At 44.0% G+C, this 19,141-nt stretch overlaps 1 protein-coding gene across 7 annotated transcripts in view; it reads right to left on the bottom strand.

The window, feature by feature from the left end:
* Nucleotides 1–19,141, bottom strand: part of LOC130579379 (G patch domain-containing protein 2-like) — a 127,622-nt gene that overhangs the window by 92,905 nt on the left and 15,576 nt on the right. For all 7 annotated transcript variants that reach the window (XM_057376478.1, XM_057376630.1, XM_057376555.1 and 4 more), the window contains 2 exons: nucleotides 7,952–7,984; nucleotides 7,459–7,505 (listed from right to left, as the gene is read on the bottom strand). In XM_057376478.1, the coding sequence (XP_057232461.1) occupies nucleotides 7,459–7,505; nucleotides 7,952–7,984 (80 nt within the window). The remainder of the gene's footprint in view (nucleotides 1–7,458; nucleotides 7,506–7,951; nucleotides 7,985–19,141) is intronic.

The raw sequence follows: 19,141 nt of genomic DNA, 5'->3' as shown, positions 1-19,141 counted from the left end.
TCTGGAGATGGCAGTCTCCTACCACCAAGCAGGTATAAGAATGAAACTAACTTTAGTTTATGTTGCTTGCTTATAAAATGTAAAACTGAAATAATTACAATATCTCTGCTGCTGCAAAACTTTGTTTTACTGAATGCTGTTACCTTCTGCATCACGTTTGAGGAATTTTAAACAGGCAAATGGAAGGTCTGATTGAAGATGAAGTTAAGTGAAAGAAATTGGTCTCATTTAGCACATGACAGGATTCATCTGTGTTCCCAAGTCCACTGAGGTAGCATCATGGGCGTTTCATATTCATGAGCTGCTGCGACACTGTGTCCCCTCATTTACAAAGCACCGTGTTCAGCAAATTCTGTCCCTGTGGACACTCTGTGCATTTCATGGTCTTGTCAGAGAGACATCAAACACTTCAGTAACCAAATACCAGAAAATGGCTTTAATTAGCGCATCTCAATGCAATAAATAATTTTTCTCTCTAAGTGGAAAAATGGAGAATTAAAAAAAAAAGAAAATAAAACAGTGGAAAGCAACAGGCAAAAAATCTTCAAAAACCATAAAGAACAAGGGACACAGACAGCTTCTGCTGAACACACAAACAAGCTTGAAGCCTCTTGGAAGCTTTCTCAGGAGAGCAGCAGGCAAATGGAGAGAATAAAGAACACTTCTTTGGATGCTTGGACATTAATTTCATAGGGATGTCTTTGCCTGACTGAAATTGCCCTACTAGTAGGCCAAGACAGAGCAGCGTACCTGCCTGATCAGCCAGCAGGGAGATGAAAACAGTAGAATGAAAAGCAGGCAGTACCACAGCTATCAGGACACTGCCTSAAAAGCTGAGATAAGCAGAAGATAACCTGAGTGTCCCACGTCCCAAAGCACCTTTCTGAGAAGAGAATGGTAACAGCACAACCTGGCCAAGCTGATGGGAAAAGGCMCCCTGTGAGCAGGTGCCAGAAGAGACACAGGGAAGGTCATACAGCAGATTCAGTACTGACCCTACAGCCTTGCCTTAAAAGCTTATACATTTGCTGTGCAAATTGCATTGCAGCTAGATGGATGACTGGCTGGGGAATCAGGTGGGCCAGGAGACATTCTACTTGCTTCACTACTGTAGTGCTTTCACAGACTGCTTGGTGTAGCATGGCTTCTTCTGCACCTGAGAACTTGCAGGGAACAGGCATCAGGCATATCTGCTGCTAACACAAAGGCTCTGCCCAGTTTCAGTCACTGGAAGTGTGAGGAGAGGCACAGAAAAGCCCTGTCAGATGAGCTGCTCAGCTCAGTGCAGGGCTTCACAAGCAGTAGTGCATGGCATGTACTTGTGCGAGAAGTAGGAGCAGACACTGATGGCTTTAAAGGTGAGGAATCACTTATTGCATAGGTTTGTTCAGCAGCAGCAGCAGAAGACAGGAGAGATGGGAGGCCAGGCCCAAGACCTGGAGTCCACCATGCTCCTGAGATTATCAGCATTTAGAGTGGTAATGCAGCTCCTATTCTTACCAACAGCCCCCTGACAGAGCGCTATGCCTGCCCTGCTTTCCACTAATATGTGTTTTCCTCTTTTCAAAGGCTGTTCCCTGTTCCTTTGCAGTATTCCTCTGCTAAAACATACTCAGAAAGTAATGGGGCATCAGATGAGAAGGCATGAGRTGTCCTGAGAGGGTCTGGTGAACTCAGAAATACAAAACCTTCTTCAACAATGCTGGAGACAAAAGATTTTGCATTAGAGCATTACTGGGACAGGGAAAGCAGCTTCTCAGGATGCTCCTGTGGAAGTATGTTCAGGAGCAGGCGTGCTTGATTCTATTTCATCTCCTTCATGTTACGCTGGAAAAACAAGACAAACTACATTTCTTTTATGCTAAATCCTTAGGTTTTTTTTTCTTATATATATTTATTAAAAAATGCCTCTTTGATCGGCAGCACCCATGACACTTCCATATCCAGCAACTCCTCAGAAGCCTCCCTCCCTCCACACAAGGCCACCGCTACTGACAGCCAACCGGGTTTGATCAGAGCCACTCAGAATCGGATTTTCATAAGACAGATGAGGAATCTTACTGCTGCTCTCTCTCATATCAGATGAGAAACTGAGGAGGAGGGGGGCATGGGTCCTGAGGGAACAACACTACAATCAAGGGCTACGCGGTTCTCTCTCTGTCCCTCCACTGCTGCAATTTTCAAAGGAGTTTGCCTCAGGCAGTTTTAAATGATGGTGTCTCAATTCTGTAATCATCTTTCAAGAGCTTTTTCTTAAAGGGTATTTTAGGTAAACCTAGTCTGTCAACTACACTTATGGACTCAGCAATCATAGACCCAATATGACTGTATCAACCATGTAGCAGAATTTAGCAGGGGAAGATGCTTCCCCAGACCGTCATTTTCAGCACCCAACAAGCTACCCATGCTCCCTTGTAATTAAGGAACCCAGTGCCCCTTGTCAGTGGTCTGCTGCTTCCAACAGAACTTCAGGCAATTTCTCGGGACATACTCTCTGCTCTCCCGTGCCCACTGTGGCTGCCAGGAGAGAGCTTTCCTCCAACACCAGAGGCTCTAGATCACAATGGCAGCAATCACCGGAGGAGCTCAAACTGACCTGAACCACCAGTTCAGTGGAAACTATCAGGTTGGGCTGAGTCTGCCCTTCAGTGACCTTGCACAGGGACTCAGGGTAGTGCACTGAGGGACCAGCAAAGGGGAGGACTGTGGTGTGCTGACAGAGCCACACACAAAGTCATAATGAAGAATCCCAGAAACCCAACAACCACCAATGCTCTCTGCCCCAAATCCTTCTATTCAGCCCACTCGTACCACTTCCAAAACACCATGTCCTTCTCTCTGTCTCCTTTTCACTGATGCTCAGAAGTTTCCATCCATTTAGCTTTCCCCAAATCACTCCAACACCACCTTCTGAGCCTATGAAGTTCCCACTGGCCATATCCCTGACTGTTCCTGCAAATTCTGCCCTCTCTTATCCTCATGCTCAGCCAATGCAGCTGTCCTTGCAGCTCATGACCTCTGGAATTCACCAGCACTTGGTATGCTCTGTAAAAGCAGCTCACCAGGGAAGCAAATGGTAAATTGATCAGGATTGACAGAGGCAACAATGACCCTAACTCAGCTCCATTTGGAGCAATATCATCATTGCCACATATCTGCATGCAGCTCAAGAGGTGTTGGATATTTTATGATTGTGAATTACAGATCTCCCACCTGACACATATCACTACCCAGAAGGATTGGAGACCATAGCATATGCTCACATCCTCCTCTTCTGTTCACAGAGTCTGGACTCTCATCCTGTTCAAATGCAAAGGAGCTGTTGGCACAYGCCAGAAGGGTAGGAAGTCCTTCTAGAGGTTTGACATTGCATAGAGAGGTCTAATCATCAGCTCTGCTTCCTTGAGAAGGCCTCTCAGCAGGCASGAAGGGGGTTTGCCTTGAGGGCACAGATCTAGTGACTGTCTCCTGGCAGCTTTCCTCACCTGCAGGTCAGGTTTGAGTTGTCTGTGTAGCATAGTCAGGCTTTCATTTCAATCAGCTGTCTCATTCACACACACTACCTGCTTTAAAATAACAAGCTGTTGTTCCTGCAGACAGAAAATCAGACATTACATCCCACTTTTCCAAGAAAAGCCCTGTTTAAAGAGCTATGCATCACAATGGTAAGAGAGAGAATGCAGAAAGGGACTTCTGATGACGGGGCAATAGTCTGTGTGGGAATAGCTGGGAGAGAGATTACAACCTTAGCTAATAAGTTACCACAAAGTGCTGAGGAGAAAAATCCAAGGGCAAAGTAGTGAGGAGAAAGACATCGGAGAGAATACAACACAGCATTGCAGAACTGGTAGACAAGAAAGGAACAACAAAGAAACTTCTAGCCAAAGGACAAAGCAGATTACTGAGGTGTGGGAGGAATGTTAACATTTCTCACCCCAACAGGAAACAGCCCTATTCACCTGTATGCCAGAAAGAAACTCACRAGCAGAATAAAGCCCTCTATGCCCTGCTAGAGAGAGGAGAAAAGGGAGGGGAAAGCCCTTCAGCTTCAGCTTGGTTGTCCCATCTTCCCTCCCACCTCATGAGCTCTGCACATGGCAGACTATCCTTGGCTCCTACAGAAAAGGAAGCAGTGCTCTGCAGATAGCACCTTTTAAATTTTACAGATAGTCTCACATCTCCCATCTCACGCAGCTTCCCTGCCATACWGAGTTCAGTCACTGCTGCTCATTTTCCCTGTTGACATGGACAGAAAATTGAACAATTACCCTTAAACTCCTCTCTCTCAGATTGCCCAGATTGCTACATACAAAGCACTAAGCCCCCAATTGCCCCTGGCCAAAAGTGACTTAACTAGGCCTGTCCTTTAGGAATTAAACACTTTTGTGTTGCTTGTGAAGGTTTATTATTCCTCAAGTGTGATGCATTAAATCCTGCTAAAGCAGGTTTCTCACCATGCAGAGGACCTGGCCTCCCATGATAAGGTCCAGTGAGCACCTCCCCAGTAACAAAGGCGTTATCCATTTRCGATGYCTGACTACTCATGAGTACCAGCGTGTGTTCAGGAGGGTGGGCACTAAGATCACAGCGGGTGCTGTAGGAATCAACCTAGACATCAACCAGATGCTCCAGAGCTATTTTTGGAGAGACACTGCACTTTTTCAAAACTCTTTTCCCAGCTTGGAGAAAAYGGAGCAAATGGTGCTCTTAGTCAAACATAAGTCTTTGCTGTCCTATAAGTCAATACTGGCACCTTTTTATTGGGGCTGTCTTGTCTTGGACTAACCTCTAGAGAAATATGAAATGGAGAAAATGAATTCTAAACATGATCTGAGCCAAAGCACYTCACCACTGGTATCTTCAGGGTATGTATTGTGCAGTATGGACAACTTCCACCTTCTGGGTTTCCCTCAGAAGGTGGAAGTAATGAATGGCCTAAAATCCAGRTAATTCTATGAATGGTCCTGTCTGGTCCACCCACTTACCCTCTCTCATACTGTTTCCGTCATTCTACACAGGCTGAGAAGTGTCTGTCCTTCTCTCCCAAACTCCCATAGAGATAARGAATCAGATGCTATTTCATACATGGGACAGGAACAGTGAAAGAATTCTACTTTTATTTYTGAAACTACAAGGCATATCAAGCCTGAAAGTCTCCACTTGGCTGTAGAAACTGTCCTCCATTCTCCACAAGCTGAACTGGGTTCTCTGCAGACCCTATGCTTTTTTAACAYTTTCTCAAATGGACTCCAAACTCTGACCCTCCAGGTGTTAGTAATGTATAAACAATCACAACTGAGTACATTTCAAATTCACAAGAACACTTTTTTAAGGGCATATAGTTTTGTCCTTCATTCTTCTAATGAAAAGGTGGGATGGGGGACGAACAATGTTAATGGAATGGTACAGCTCAGCTTTCTAATATGTTAAAGGAAGGCGATCCAAATGTATTGGTTGACAGCAGCAATCATTACACAACCGCACCTGTTCATATTAAGGTGTACAAGCTAACACATTATGCAGCACAAAATAACCGTGACCCATCCTTGGGGATCCATACACCAATGTCTTGAYTTTTGTACATTTAGAATCTGAGCTCTACTGTTACAGTTACGAACATAAACTCAAATGCACTTTTGTGCAAAGGGGAGCCTGATACAGTTCAATTTACTGCACAGCCACAGCCGCTGCATGCTACTCCCTGCCTTCTGCACTGGGTAGTTATTTGTACCTCTCTGCTTATTAAAAAAGTCATTTTATTCAAGTTCTGTAGTTTTTTTATATGTCACTTTTCTTCACTGCAGTTGCTGAGCCCACATGGAACACTCCTTTCCCAGAATAGTTTGGGTAATCTCCTTGTTGAAATAGGACCACAACTATGCAATGTACCAATCCGTTTAGAGATATTCCATATACAAATTAGATTTACAACCCAGTGTATTTGTACCAGAAGCTGCCTGGGTAGGAACCGTGTCACATTAGCAGGATCCTTCTTCTAATGCATAGATTTAATCCAAAGCCAAACCTCCAGTTTGCAAACAATCCAAATTCAACTGCTAATCACAGGTTAGGCACAGATAAATAAGGGAAGTGTATTAGGATTCAACATGTCTTCATACCACACCCTGCACCAATTCTATTCTATATTTATTACACAAGGTCTTGGAATACTGAAAGTCACATGCTGCAAACAAACATGTGGCAAGCATTTTTATGCCTGGTTAGCAAAGACAGTCATACTCCAAGTACATGACCAAGGTTCAACAAAAAGGACAGCACGTATGCAAACAATCAGAGCTGTTCAGACTACCAGCCTCAGTGACATATGCTGATTTTTAAGAAGCCCAAGAAACTTCCCAGGGGGAAAATTTAGTCTGTTCTGAAGATGCCAATGCTATAAAGGTGCCAGTTCTGGCAGTCATACATTGCAATGCTTAATCTATCTGGAAGACCCAAATAAGTCTTCATTTAATCTCATTAACCATACTGATGTCTGATCCTTTGTGACTCCAGATAATTCTTCTGATGCTTGGTGATATTTTACAGATGCAATGTTTTATACATGGTATAAAATTCTTAGCCCTTRAAAACTGAGGTACCTCCTAGAGGCTTTAATGAATTTCTATGCTCCCCACAGTTGCCTAGTACTCATCTTGAAATTCATACTTGAATAKCAAGATGAATTGAAATCTATGCATGAATTTTTCCTGAGATTTCTCTTGACTCATTCAGTCCTAGAAGAGCTGATAATATACACTACAAAGAAATCTATTGCTAAGTCAGAAGTCCAGTAGATTTCATAGCAGCCTATACAGGGATGGGACGGGATGGGACGGGACAGGACAGGACGGGACGGGACGGGGCGGGGCGGGATGGGATGGGGTGGGATGGGATTACCCACCACTGTTTATGTTTAGCTTATGATCTATGATCTTGGGTTAGGGCAAGCAGATTTTTTAAATTAAGAATTCCATCACAACAGAGACCCCAGGAGAGTGGTGCAGGCACTTGTAGGGAACTAGATAAGGATATTACCATAGAAGATGACCGATGCTTTAAGCATACTATCACCTAAACCAAGGCAGAGCAGTGACTACTTTCCCCACTCTTTTTATTGTGCTTTTAGCTCTCATTTTGCCCTAGTCCACTATTCTCCATGGAGGTAATTACAGGGAGAAGTGTGTCGTTGGCACTTTCCTCCTTTCCAAGGGTCCTCTATAATCCTGTGTTCATGAAGAGCCAGTTAGACTATAGGTTCATTTCCTCATCCTCCCTCTCCATCTCCTTTACTCTCCCTCCCTTATTTATCTGGGGGGACTTAAGCAGCCCCCACATTTGTTTACCCCCAGAGTGGTTCATTTCTTCACAATTTCTTACAAGATGACTCTGCTCACTTCACTGGAGAGCCCCCAGATATGCATGAAGGCACTTCTTGCAGACAAGTAGGTGATACCTTACCTCCTCCATCATCTGATGCCTCCAGGCTCTGCTGTCTGAGACGATGGCTGCAGCAAAGCACAAGAAAGAATTTCAATTGCAAACCCAGARAAACATCTTGTTGTGCCCCCTTCCTCCCCACAAGCCTCACAGACTGCAAAGGAGAGAGTTTCCAAGTATGCTTAGCCTGCAGACTGATCTTCCAYATCCTCATCAGCAGAAATCTCAGCTTAACCAAGATGTACCTAAGATAAATCCCTAGGCTGCAGACAGCAGGGCCTGGGAGGAAAGTAATTGCCTTCTAATTTTACTTCTTTCTGTTTTATGAGAGTGACAGAGCCGTCATGTACTCCATATACAGGGAACTATAGAATGACCAGCCCTGACCCATTCCAGGACACATCCTTCCCAGCTTTCAGAAATTGGTGTACTGGTGTTCAGAGGCATATGTCCCATCTTCACAAGATCGCATATAAAAGTTGGGRGAAGAGTCTCAGCAACAATGGGAACTTACTCTTCCACTTCTTCTGCATGCTTTCTTCCTGACCTGCAAGATAAGGAAGGCTTACATTTAGAAAACGCTAGAGAAAATTMGAAACTTCACCTTTCCCTATATAATTGTTACTGTGCAAAACAGTTTCTGCACCAAGTCTGATACAACACATCACACCTGAAAGAGTTGTGAGTGACCAGTGTATCGAAAAGTCCCTGAGTGCCACAGATTGAAACAAAACCACTTGGGTCCCAAGAGACAGCCATGCCCAGATATGGCAAGAACCATACTCCCTGTTTTTTCAGTTTCTCAGATACTTTTTTATCGCTTTTGCCATCAGCTGCAGGTAAAGTTAGCCTTATCTGAGTAGAGAGGTTTGCACATTAAGGAGTGAAGAAGGTGCTATGCTTTACCTACCCCTGAGAAATCAACAGGCTCTTACTCTCCCTGGCTGTGCATAAAGATTTCCCRGTTGCCTTTCAGGAGTCCCACCTGAACTGGCCAAATTCAGGTCAGACATGCAGCCACTGCAGAAAATCAGCATTGATCTGGCTGAGTTAACAGGAGTTCATAATAATAACAGAGGGGCGAGGCACTGGCAAATGGCAGCTCCCTTGCTCTCCACCCCAGCATGCCCAGAAGTAATTCAGTCCCGATTAGGGACGCTTGTTCAATATTCAAAATGTAAAACATGGAGATTGCTGAACCAGCACTTTGAAAAGTTAATTAAATGCCAGGTTTCTTTTTAGCAGATACTCCATCACTCACTGATTGCTTTGGCCATTTTGCAGAGTGAAGTTTCATGTCTATGCATTGGGAATAAATATTCTCCCCTCCTCTGAAGTCAGGGTGCCATGACAAAGAATATATGGGGCTCTCCCCTATCACATGCACTGTCCCAGGACACACCAAGATGTAAGAAAAGTTGCTTCACTGCCTTGCACTAATCCTTTTAAAGCACTTTATGACATGGCACAGGTCTCTCCTCATCTGTTCTCTCTTCTGGCAAGGCACAGTCTTCCTCTAGCTCTCCCATGAATAATCTATTCTTCTAGGAGCAAGGAGTAGGGCACAGAGGATGTCTAGCTATACAGAGAAGAGGTACAAGGAGAAGTAAGTCCTTTGTCTCTACTGYTCTCTCTGGAGTTTGCAATCTGTGAGAAGCTGAAGATTACACCTAATCAGTGATCTGAGCCCAGTAATATCAGCTGCTATGATCAGAACTGCAGCTGTGTGCTGACATCTGCATCTGGACTTTCAGCTGTATCTGTACCCTCTGTTCTGCGGCAGAAATGCAACTGTGGAGTTTAGGAAAGAGCTCTTCCAGTGTGGATGAACTGTCCAGCTCCTTTCTTCTCCCCAGTGGTACTACAAAGCACTTYTGTGAACTCCCTGATACTATGGAGAAAGAAACAGATGGCTTCAGAGAGCATCCCACCAGTGCTCAGGGGAGTTTAGACTCTGAGAAGACAGAGGTGGAAAGATGATGCAAGATTTATCCTATTTTATTCTTCCTTTATGCCTTCCCAAAACTGGTTCCCACATAGCCTTGCCCTCTCTGAGCTGAAACATCCCAAATGATGGTGTTGCACAGCCTTGCATGAGATGATGATTTCCTGGGGGTTCAATTTTACATCTTCTTGGCATGATTCTGTTACTCTTGATGATTGTTCAACCCCAAATAACACTCTCTTCCTCAGTCCTCACACTCCTTACATCTTTGCTCCTGTCTCCAGGCAGGAATGAAACACTCCACATATTTATGCTTCCCAGGAGAAGAGGTCACTCCTGCTATCCCTGTAAGCAATTTCTGTTCCTTTTTCCTAAGCTCCCTGTCATGACTGATATCAAGGTGGCCCATAGGGAAGGCAGTCATGTTAGTCCTAGAGGCAGAGAYTGCTTTGCTCATGTTCTGAGAATTCAGCTTTCTCGGCTTTTCCTTGTTGTTAGGAAAGGACTTATTCAGGACAATAAGCAAATAGTTGACTATGAAACAGCTACACTATATATTGGAAAATAAACTAATTTGGGGAACAAACTCATTGGCAGGGAGCAGGGAATAGTACTGGCCCCTTTAATCCCAGAGCCCAGGTGTTAGAACTCTCCTGTCAAACAAGACTGTTCCTTCCTCATTCCAAGGCAAGTTACAGATCCATGGCCAAGGCCCCCAGGAGAACATGAGTCCCTATGYCACAGGTCCCAATGGTGGTAGTGGGTGAGACAAGTCTCTCATGTTGACAGTTCTGTGGCTTAYACAAAGCATTTATACACCAAAGGCACTGGAGCAGGAGCCAGGAATGACTGCTCCTCTGTTTACGGAAGACATCTGGTTCCAGTCATGTGCTTTCTAAAATATGATTTGGAATAGCAYTATTTGATGAAACTGGCATTTGAAGCCAGCTGATGACCACACATGTATAAAACTATCCCAAAAATACAGTATGAAGCTTCTGTAGCATAGAAGGAATTGTATATTTTATATTCCCTGTGGCCTTWATGACTGAGCTATTAAGCAAAGAAGATATCAGGCAACCTACTATTTCTTCCATTTTTATAAGGATTCCTTTCATTTTGTTTGGTGCTAAATTACTTTTTCAGTCCTTGTTTCAGATTGGGGAAAAAAAAATCACAAACCATTTTTGGTTTGACTAGTCTTTTGCTTTTTGGCTAAATTGCCTAAAAATTACCTAAATCTATGTAACAAAGTAACTCTGAAAGAAAAGACAAGCTTTGTCTTGTGTCCTAAGGTAAAAAATCTTCAAGGCAGCAAGAGAAATCATTAATAGATTTTCAAAGGGTGCCCCAGCTCCAATTCTGTCCATTCCATAAACTTAGCTGAGGCTAAGCTATACATGGAGAAAATATTCCTGCAGAGTCAATCACCTGCTTGTCTCTTTGCTCTCCATGTATTATGGGAAGCCTCATAGGATTTCTTCATGATGTTATCACATTGCTTTAAAGACTGTGGAGTACCCCTTCCTAAGAATAGTCTCAGCTTACCAATGTCAATTGCAATACATTGAGACCAACATTTCTCCGTTCAGGAGTATCAGGTCTGAGTACACAGCACCCTCTTCATTCCCCTCATGAGCTTTCTTTCTAGTGGTAAGTTAAAGCAGAAATGGAAAAAAACTGATTAAACTCAAGCCAGCATACACAACTTTCCTACTCTTCTCTCATGTTCGCAGCAACATGAAGTGCAATGCCCTGCTTTGTCTGCTGCAGCAGCAGGCACAGCCCAGGGAGGGCAGCAACAAGGACCTACAAAACGAGCAATTAAATATGAACTACAGATGCAGTCACTCAAGTAAGGACAAACAAAACAATACAATCCCAGAAGCAGTGCTCAGAAATGCATTCAGTCTGCTGTTTTATACACCAGCCACTCCCCGTTTTGTTATTTTTTTTTTGAGACAGGGATACATCTGGTTTTTTCCCTTATGCTCCTAAGTCCACTGCATCCGGAGGGGCAAAGAGCATGGACTCACTCCATCACCTGGACAGTTCTCTTTAAAGTGCCTTTCCCTGAGAGGACATCAGTGCTCTCCAACATAACCATAATCCCAGAATATTCCCTCTGGCTTTGGCCAGCTGCTTACCTCCTCTGTTTCAGGGTGCTGCATGGCTGTGAAACCGAGTGAAAGACCCTGACAGTCCTTGTGTAACTCCATGGCATGTTACTCCTAGTACAGAATACCTATTTCTTTCCTAGCTCTGCCTGGAGCAGATGATATAGATCTGATCTCACTCCTGAGTGTAATCTTTACTTATTTCTGCCCAGCAGGAATCCTTCATCCGCATTAATGAGAAGGGGTTAAACCTCAAACTTGAGACTTTACTCCCACACACCTCCCTGATGCACAGCTGAGCTGCCTGGAACTTCTATGCTGAAGGGTGAAAGGCAGTTCCAACGTAGACATCATCTCTGTTAAACTGTTTCTTTCTCATTTAATGGACTACCACGGAGATCTAAATGGAGATAAAGTGGCAGGGCTCAGAGAACAGCCAGGATGCTATCTTTATGCAGCATGACAATGTGCAGTGGTTAATTAGACACCGTTAACCTATTTTAGCAGAGGACATAACTGGGATGAATGGGCAGAAATGTCCTTGAAATCTTTTAATGTCTACAGCTCATGAGAGCTCCAGACACACTTGCGTCCTGCCCCGCGCCACAGCCGAGGCTCACTGTGCAGGCTCGGAGGTTCTCTCGTGCGGCCCGGGGAGGTGTCAGGGCGGGCAGCACAGCTAAGGAAAAGGGAAGCACCCATGGCAGCTTGCTAAAACGCATACGGAGACGGCCGGACGGGAAGGCCCGGTACGGCGCGGCGGAGGAGGAGAGATGGCTGGCAGTGCGGGCAGCCCACTCGCCGGCCCAGCTCCGGCCGAGGCCGCTGCCCGGGCCCGCCGCCGCCACAGGCGCAGCATTGCCGGGCCGCGGCCGCCCCCTGCCGGGCACAGCGCGGCGCTGCGGGCCCGGGCTCCAGTGGAACCGCCGCCAACGGGCTGGCCGCGAGTCCGGACCGAGGGCTGCTTTCATCAATTTACAGAGCAGTGAGAGGAGACATTAATCTATTCGTGTGTGTTTGGCGTATTTCTTGGCATGCCTCAAACACTCCTACGAATCCCATGGAACCAGAAAGCCGCTCCAAGCTGCTCTCTTGCTAAAAAAAATGAAACAGGGGAAAAAAGGAGAAGGTGGTGATGTTCAGAGATGCATTTTGTCTGGAGACAGTAGGGCACTCAAAGGGCGGGCAGAGACGGGTTGGGTGCACAGGAACTAAGTCAGGGGCCGGCATTCTGCCTCAGTGCTTCCATCCAAATCTATAACTCACCTCAACACCAAAGGCTTGGCTCAGCCCACGGGGAGGCATGAAGCCTTTTGCCTCTCGGGCAAAGACTGCAATTCAGGTCTAGGCCTGAAGCAGGAGGGGAAAAAAGATTTAAAAAGACATTGTACTCTCTTGCTCAATTGTTCCTTAGGTGCCCATCACCATAGTGAGTGGGTGGCGAGCTAGGAGTTGCAACTTGTTCAACAGCCTGCGGCACAACTGTGTTACACATCCAACATGGCACACAAGTGCTAACTCATAGTTCTCCAGGCTCTCCATGTGTGGGTCTTGATCACTGCTTGTTTGCTGAGACACAGGAAAAGACACACTTACCAAGGCTGTCTGTAAACTAGAACCGGTGCCTGTGCTGGAAAACACCACAAGGTCTCTTCTCAGCTTCCATTGTACCTTCCTTGGGGCTCTGAGCTGTTAAGTTTCAAGTTTCCACCCTCTCTTCCTGGCTTGTGGCAGCCTGGAAAAGCTAGATTTTCCTTTACTAAACTAAAGAGTTTTAATCTTCACATCTCCTACAGTCAAAGCAAGTTTTGCCATTGATTTCAGCATTCTATGAGCTTTTATTTTCATCATAGGATGTCACCTCAACAGCCCCCCCTTCCTAGCCCTGGAGTGCATGGCTATCTGTATCTCCACAATGGGGTTTTGGGCAGACATGCGTTTTTTAAACTGTAATGGCCCTACCATCCACCTTGTGGCCCCTCACAGGCTCCCTGTGCTGGCTGGACTGTATGCTGAATACAATGCCCCAGAGCATGGCTATGGAAGAGGAAGGATGCAGCAATGAGCAGGCACGCTCTGTGAGAGAGGATCTGAGGGACACTGCTGCTAGCCGGCTCCAGCTGAAATGGACTTGTGAGGCACTTAMTCAATCTCCAGCTGCAGTGTTTTTGCTTCTCCTCATGTCCTAATATGTGGGCTTACTTAACAGAAATAACAAAGGAGGAAAGCTSTGGCAAGCAAGACTTTAGGAACTGGCACAAAAGAACAAGCTGGCAGAGAATGTTCCTGAGGATCACTGAACCTCAGCCTCCTCATTGCATTATCCCCGAAACAGATGTTCCCAGGATTCCCCCTCTCGCTCACTGGTAGAGAGCTCACCGGCAGAGCTGTTCAGAGCTCCCACTGAGCAAAAGAAAAAAAACAACACGTAAAACAAATTCCTGCTGGGAAAACAGAAAACAGCGCTGCAGTTTCTAGAGGTATCCACCACAGATCTTTGGTCCCTGAGAACAGGGGCTCCTATCCAAGTGATCACGTTCTTGGCTTCCAGTAAGCACAAAGCTGAACTCTCACACCAAATGATTCTTGAGGTTACAGGAGCATTTCAGCTTCCATTTAAAGAAAAAAGCACACTTCCGATCCTTGTGGTTACAGGCGAGAACGGACTGCTAAAGGAGACAAAATGTATTTAAGGTAGTTTGGGTTGTTTGGGTTTTTTTTTTTTTTTTTCAAATCTCACAATAGAGAACAAACTCATGATTAKGAGGTTCAAAGACCTTCCACTTGTGACTGGTCTCACTGAAAACATTTATATGAAAAACATTTGTAAGAATTAGGTGTTTATTACTGAATGGTACCTTGTTCTGTCATCTGAGAGATTCTGAAAGAAGATATTTTAAGAATTTGGATTAAGAATTTGTGAATAGTTGAGGGGTTATATGGGGAAGGGGGCTGGGGGAAGGGAAAATAGGGCCAAGCAAGTASATCAGGTCATCTCAGGTCCCTTTCAACAGGTAAACTGCATTACAGCCAATGTAGAGGTGGCCTACAATGGCCAGACAAGCTTTTAGCCTTAGCTTTGACAGATTCAAAAGGCTTGAAAGTTGTATGTGCTTTTCAAGAAGGATTTGCTATTTTAAAATAGAAATATTTGGGACAGCAATAATAGCATCCCATAAATTTGCTTGTAAATTTCTTGGAGATGCAGAGAAATAAGAAAGGAAGATGCTTTGTCCTCAATAAAAAAAGAAATTCAAAGAGACTTCACCCTAAGAATACTCTGCCACCTCAACAGCTTACATGTACTGTTACCTATAATGCCCCACTTCTGTTTTTATCATATGGGCTTCATTTTCTAGGGGAGCAAGAGGCTGCAATCCTACTAGACCTTCCATTGCTCAGTATCCTTCCAGAAAAAGAAGTCCAAGAAAACTTGATTAACTAGGAAAAAAATAAACAAAAATCTAGGTTTATAAGAAAAAAAAGAAAAAAAAGAAAAAATGGTAAAAAACATGTTTAAAAGAAAAAAAAAGGGGGGAAAAAAAGGAAAAAGAAAAAGAAAAACTCTTTTTCCAGGCTCCTCTGAGCACTGCAAAGACAGAAATAGGCACAAGTCTAACCCTTTCTCCTGGCAGGAAACTCTTGCAAGTCACACTAAGCAAGTATAAAAGGAAAAAAAATCCCCCATCACAGCCAGGGCACCAAGAGATTCTCAGGTGACTCCTCTGTCTTTTGGGGACTCGTCTTTTTCTGCCAGTTATCTTCACTAAGACTAAACAGAAACACCAAGGAGAGCTCACCCCAGCAATGACACGAAGGGACAAGAGGACAGGAGCTTGTTAGCATTCCTGGAACATCCAGCCTATTAAAAAAAAAAAAAAAAAGAAAAAGAAAAAAAGAAAAAAAGGAAAAGGAAAAGAAACAGAAAAAGAAAAAGAAAAAGAAAAAGAAAAAGAAAAAAAAAAAAAAAAAAAAGGAAAAAGAAAAAGAGAAGGGGGCAGGGAGAGAGGAAAAAACCCACCCTGGGCCTGAACATTGCAGCTTACCACCATATTGATGTCCTTGATGCGTGCCGATGGCATGGAGGTGGCTGGCACCAGATCAGCCCAAGAGAAGGAATGAGAGGCCAATGGAGATTTATGTGAGGAGAGTGAGATGGACAAGGTAAAATTGTCAGGAGGAGTTGTTAGAAAGTAAAATATATTGTGACAATTCCACTCCTGCCGTTCATCAATAAACTGACAGATCATTTAGTGTCAATTAGGAGTGATAGATGGACAAGTCCCCATGATCCTGGGCCAAAATTAATGGCTGGGAGGGAGAGGGTGATTGAAAATGACGGCTGACATTGAGAGGAAAGTCCTGAAGGTCCCCAAGGGGCCATTACTTGCCTCATTCCCTTGCAGATCAATGCAGGGACAAACCCAAAAACAGACACTCCAAGACAAAACTTAATCAGACTTCCTTTTCTTTCTTCTCCTTYTAAGTTGTGCCCCCTTACTTGGCAGCCTTGATCCTCTCTGCCTATACTCTTCACTCCACTGAGGACATCCATAGATAGCTGCAAGATGCAGAGTGAGGCTGATGTTTCCCATGCAGTCAGGAGTCTGGCTCCACTCCTAACATGGTGGTGTCACAGGGAAGCCCAGAATGAGACTCACCTCAACACTGCTGGATTGGGAGTAGAGGACAGAAGAAATGACACAAGCCTTCCCCCACTGTGCCAGATAGGGAAACTCATGATCACTTTACTACTCCCAACTGCAAGACAGGGATTGCTGGATGTTCTAAAACCAGGCACTCTCAGGGGTAATTTCTTACAGAGAGAATACAGGACAGTTTAAGCCCATATTTTTGAAACAGGAGGTTTTTAACTTTACTTATCTCTRGAGACCTTGAATCATAAAACCCCTTAATCTCTTAAATAACTTTCCTCCGGCTCCAGGGTACAATCTCACCACTGTCCACCCTTCAGAGCTTTAAATGACATGTACACAGGTGCTGGGTTGTCCTGCTCTAAAGGTCACCCTGACCATATCCCCTTCCTTTCTACAGGCACTTAATATTCACCTTCATTTCTACAGGCACTTAATATTCACCTTCTTGGCAAATAAACTTCTGGACACTGTACCACTGTACTGCTTAGCTCCAAAATCCTTCATTTTCCTGAACAAGTCTTGATTATTACAACTCTGTGTGACCCATCAGTTAGAAAGGGGAAATTTCAGTTGCAGCTGAAACACCTGATGTTAAACTGCCACGATCCATGTAGAAGACAAGAGGTACACATGCAGGCACTGGAAGGGACTTCCTACTGAAAGCAGCACTTATGTTTGCTTGCAGGGCCACCTGAAATGAGCTGTATTTGTTCCACAACAACCCTAACTGCTGTCTGCAGAGCTGTAGGAATTGAAGGGAGCTCACTGGAAGACCAAAGGTATCAAGCACCCAAGTAAACTGAAAGAGTCCCAAGAAGCAAAGAAATTAAGATACTGATAGAGAAGAAAATTGAAGAAATTCTATCAGGAAAGTCAGAGAGACAAGATCAGATGTTGTTGGAATTAAATGAACCATGGAAGCATCCCTCCTTTATCAAGTCCTCACCACTATGTAAAACTGAATTCCATATTCTTTCTCCCACTTGCAAGCACTTTGTGTTTCTTCCTTTTGATGTGTGAGATAACCTGACACTAAACCTCTGCTTTGCCTGTCACGAGTGTCAGCACTGATGTCATTAGGGACATCAGCATAGCTTTCAGAATAGCACTTGGGCACCATCCAGTGGTTAGAGAGCTGCTTCTGTAGCAAAACCCAGCTGTAATTACTGTTATTTATCTCAGCAGGCTCTAGGCCCCAGGWGGCTGTCCAGGTTCTCGGCTAGTCCCCTCTGCTAATACTGGGGCTAGAATGTTGCTGGGGCAGCAATAAGACCCCCTGTCCTCACAGAGAATAATTCTTCTGAGTACAGGTTTAACTAGACACAGCAGATTCAGGTACAGATGACCCCCGTAGTATGGAAAAATGAATTTTCTGTCACTACTTTGCACTATTTATTTGCTGTTTGCAAAGAACGAGCCTGGGGGTTTGTTCAGACACTTACCAGTGGTCCTCATTGTTAYCTGGATTTACAGCATGGGACTCCAAGCAATGACAGCTGTTCTACAAGAGTACTGGGAATCCAAAGCAATCTTTCCACTCTTGGCTTTTGAAAACTTGAGTAGAAGAGATCATTTTGATAGTTCAGCAGTTTACATATCTGACACTTGTAAATACTATGTGAACTCATGATAAAATACTGTATCTCACACATGATCCATGATAATTAATTTTAAAAATAATTTAGATTGGAAAACTTTAAGGGGCTTCCTCCTTTTCCTATCTTGCAACAGTCTAAGAGAGCAGCAGCCTGAGGGAAATAATCAGCAAGATGCTGAGAATATTTACAGGTTTATGTAAAAATGAACATGAGTTGGGCAGGTAAGTGACTAAGAGAGAGCACAAAGGTAGAAAAACAGGTTACAAACTAAATTCTACTCTAACATKTGCCAAATGGAAATAAAAATAATAATTTTGAGTTATCATTTCATACTGATAAGACTGTGAACTAGAAATACAGCAGAAAAGAATCCCTTCAGGAAAAGCAACGTGTCTGCAGTTGTAACTGAATATGTCAGAAACAAAACTAAAAGCTAAGACTTCAAATGGAGAAAGAATAACACATAAATAGCTACAAGATCATTGTGTAAATGGCTGCAATATCCCATCTGGCCCACAATATATTTACACAACACAGAAGATCTAACTGTAGCCACTTTGCTCATTCTTCCTAGGTGATAAAAAAACCCCCAGATTTTAATATTGTCAGTTCTGAAAATCAAATTACTTCTAACAGAACAATTCTCAAGTGTAASTTCAGTCACACTGGCATAAAAGTGCTTAAACCTGAATCAGGTATATGAACAGAAGCATGTTATTCTAACTACATCTACACTAGTGAAATTGGAGCAAGATAACTTGATAGGCTTCCAAACAGAGTCAAATTGGTTAAAAAGCTGTGGGGAGATAAAGCCTGAGAAAACAGAAACAACAAAGCTACAGAAACATTGGTATGACATCAGCCGATGACTCAGACTTTTCACATGAAGGCTTTACCCTGGGATATATCACAAAGACAGCCCTACAGGCCAGCATCTCAGATTTTTTAAGGGAGAGAAGAGAGATCAGCTTGAGGAGAATACACAGCTGAAGGAAAGAAAAGACAGAGGATCTAGTTGTACAAATCCTTGTGCCTTATATGACTGGAGAAAGTCAGAATAAAATTCTTCATACAATTTATTCAATAAAAACCCTTAATACAAATGGACAGTGTCAAACATAACATATCAGATGCATGATTGAGCAAGGGGCACATCCTGATCTCATGTCCCAGTGTGCAGATTCTCACAGGTAGAAAGGTCTGCAACCCTACATGTCCTGCTCTGCTTCTCCCGCTGAACTGCATTCAACATCATAGAAGTATTTACTCCAGACATCTACAATGTGTATAACCSATGCAGTTGAGATGCTGGGGAAGCATCCCTCACAGCTACTGCTGCAAATCTACATGGTAAAGCTAATGTCAAACAATGGGAAACAAGGGAAA

The sequence above is a fragment of the Malurus melanocephalus genome, unplaced genomic scaffold (genome assembly GCF_030028575.1).
Source record: "Malurus melanocephalus ecotype Western Australia unplaced genomic scaffold, MMel_1.1 scaffold_0, whole genome shotgun sequence".
In the NCBI taxonomy this organism is placed as follows: domain Eukaryota; kingdom Metazoa; phylum Chordata; class Aves; order Passeriformes; family Maluridae; genus Malurus; species Malurus melanocephalus.
The sequence above is the reverse complement of the archived record's forward strand: the minus strand, read 5'-3'. Positions and strand labels throughout refer to the sequence as shown.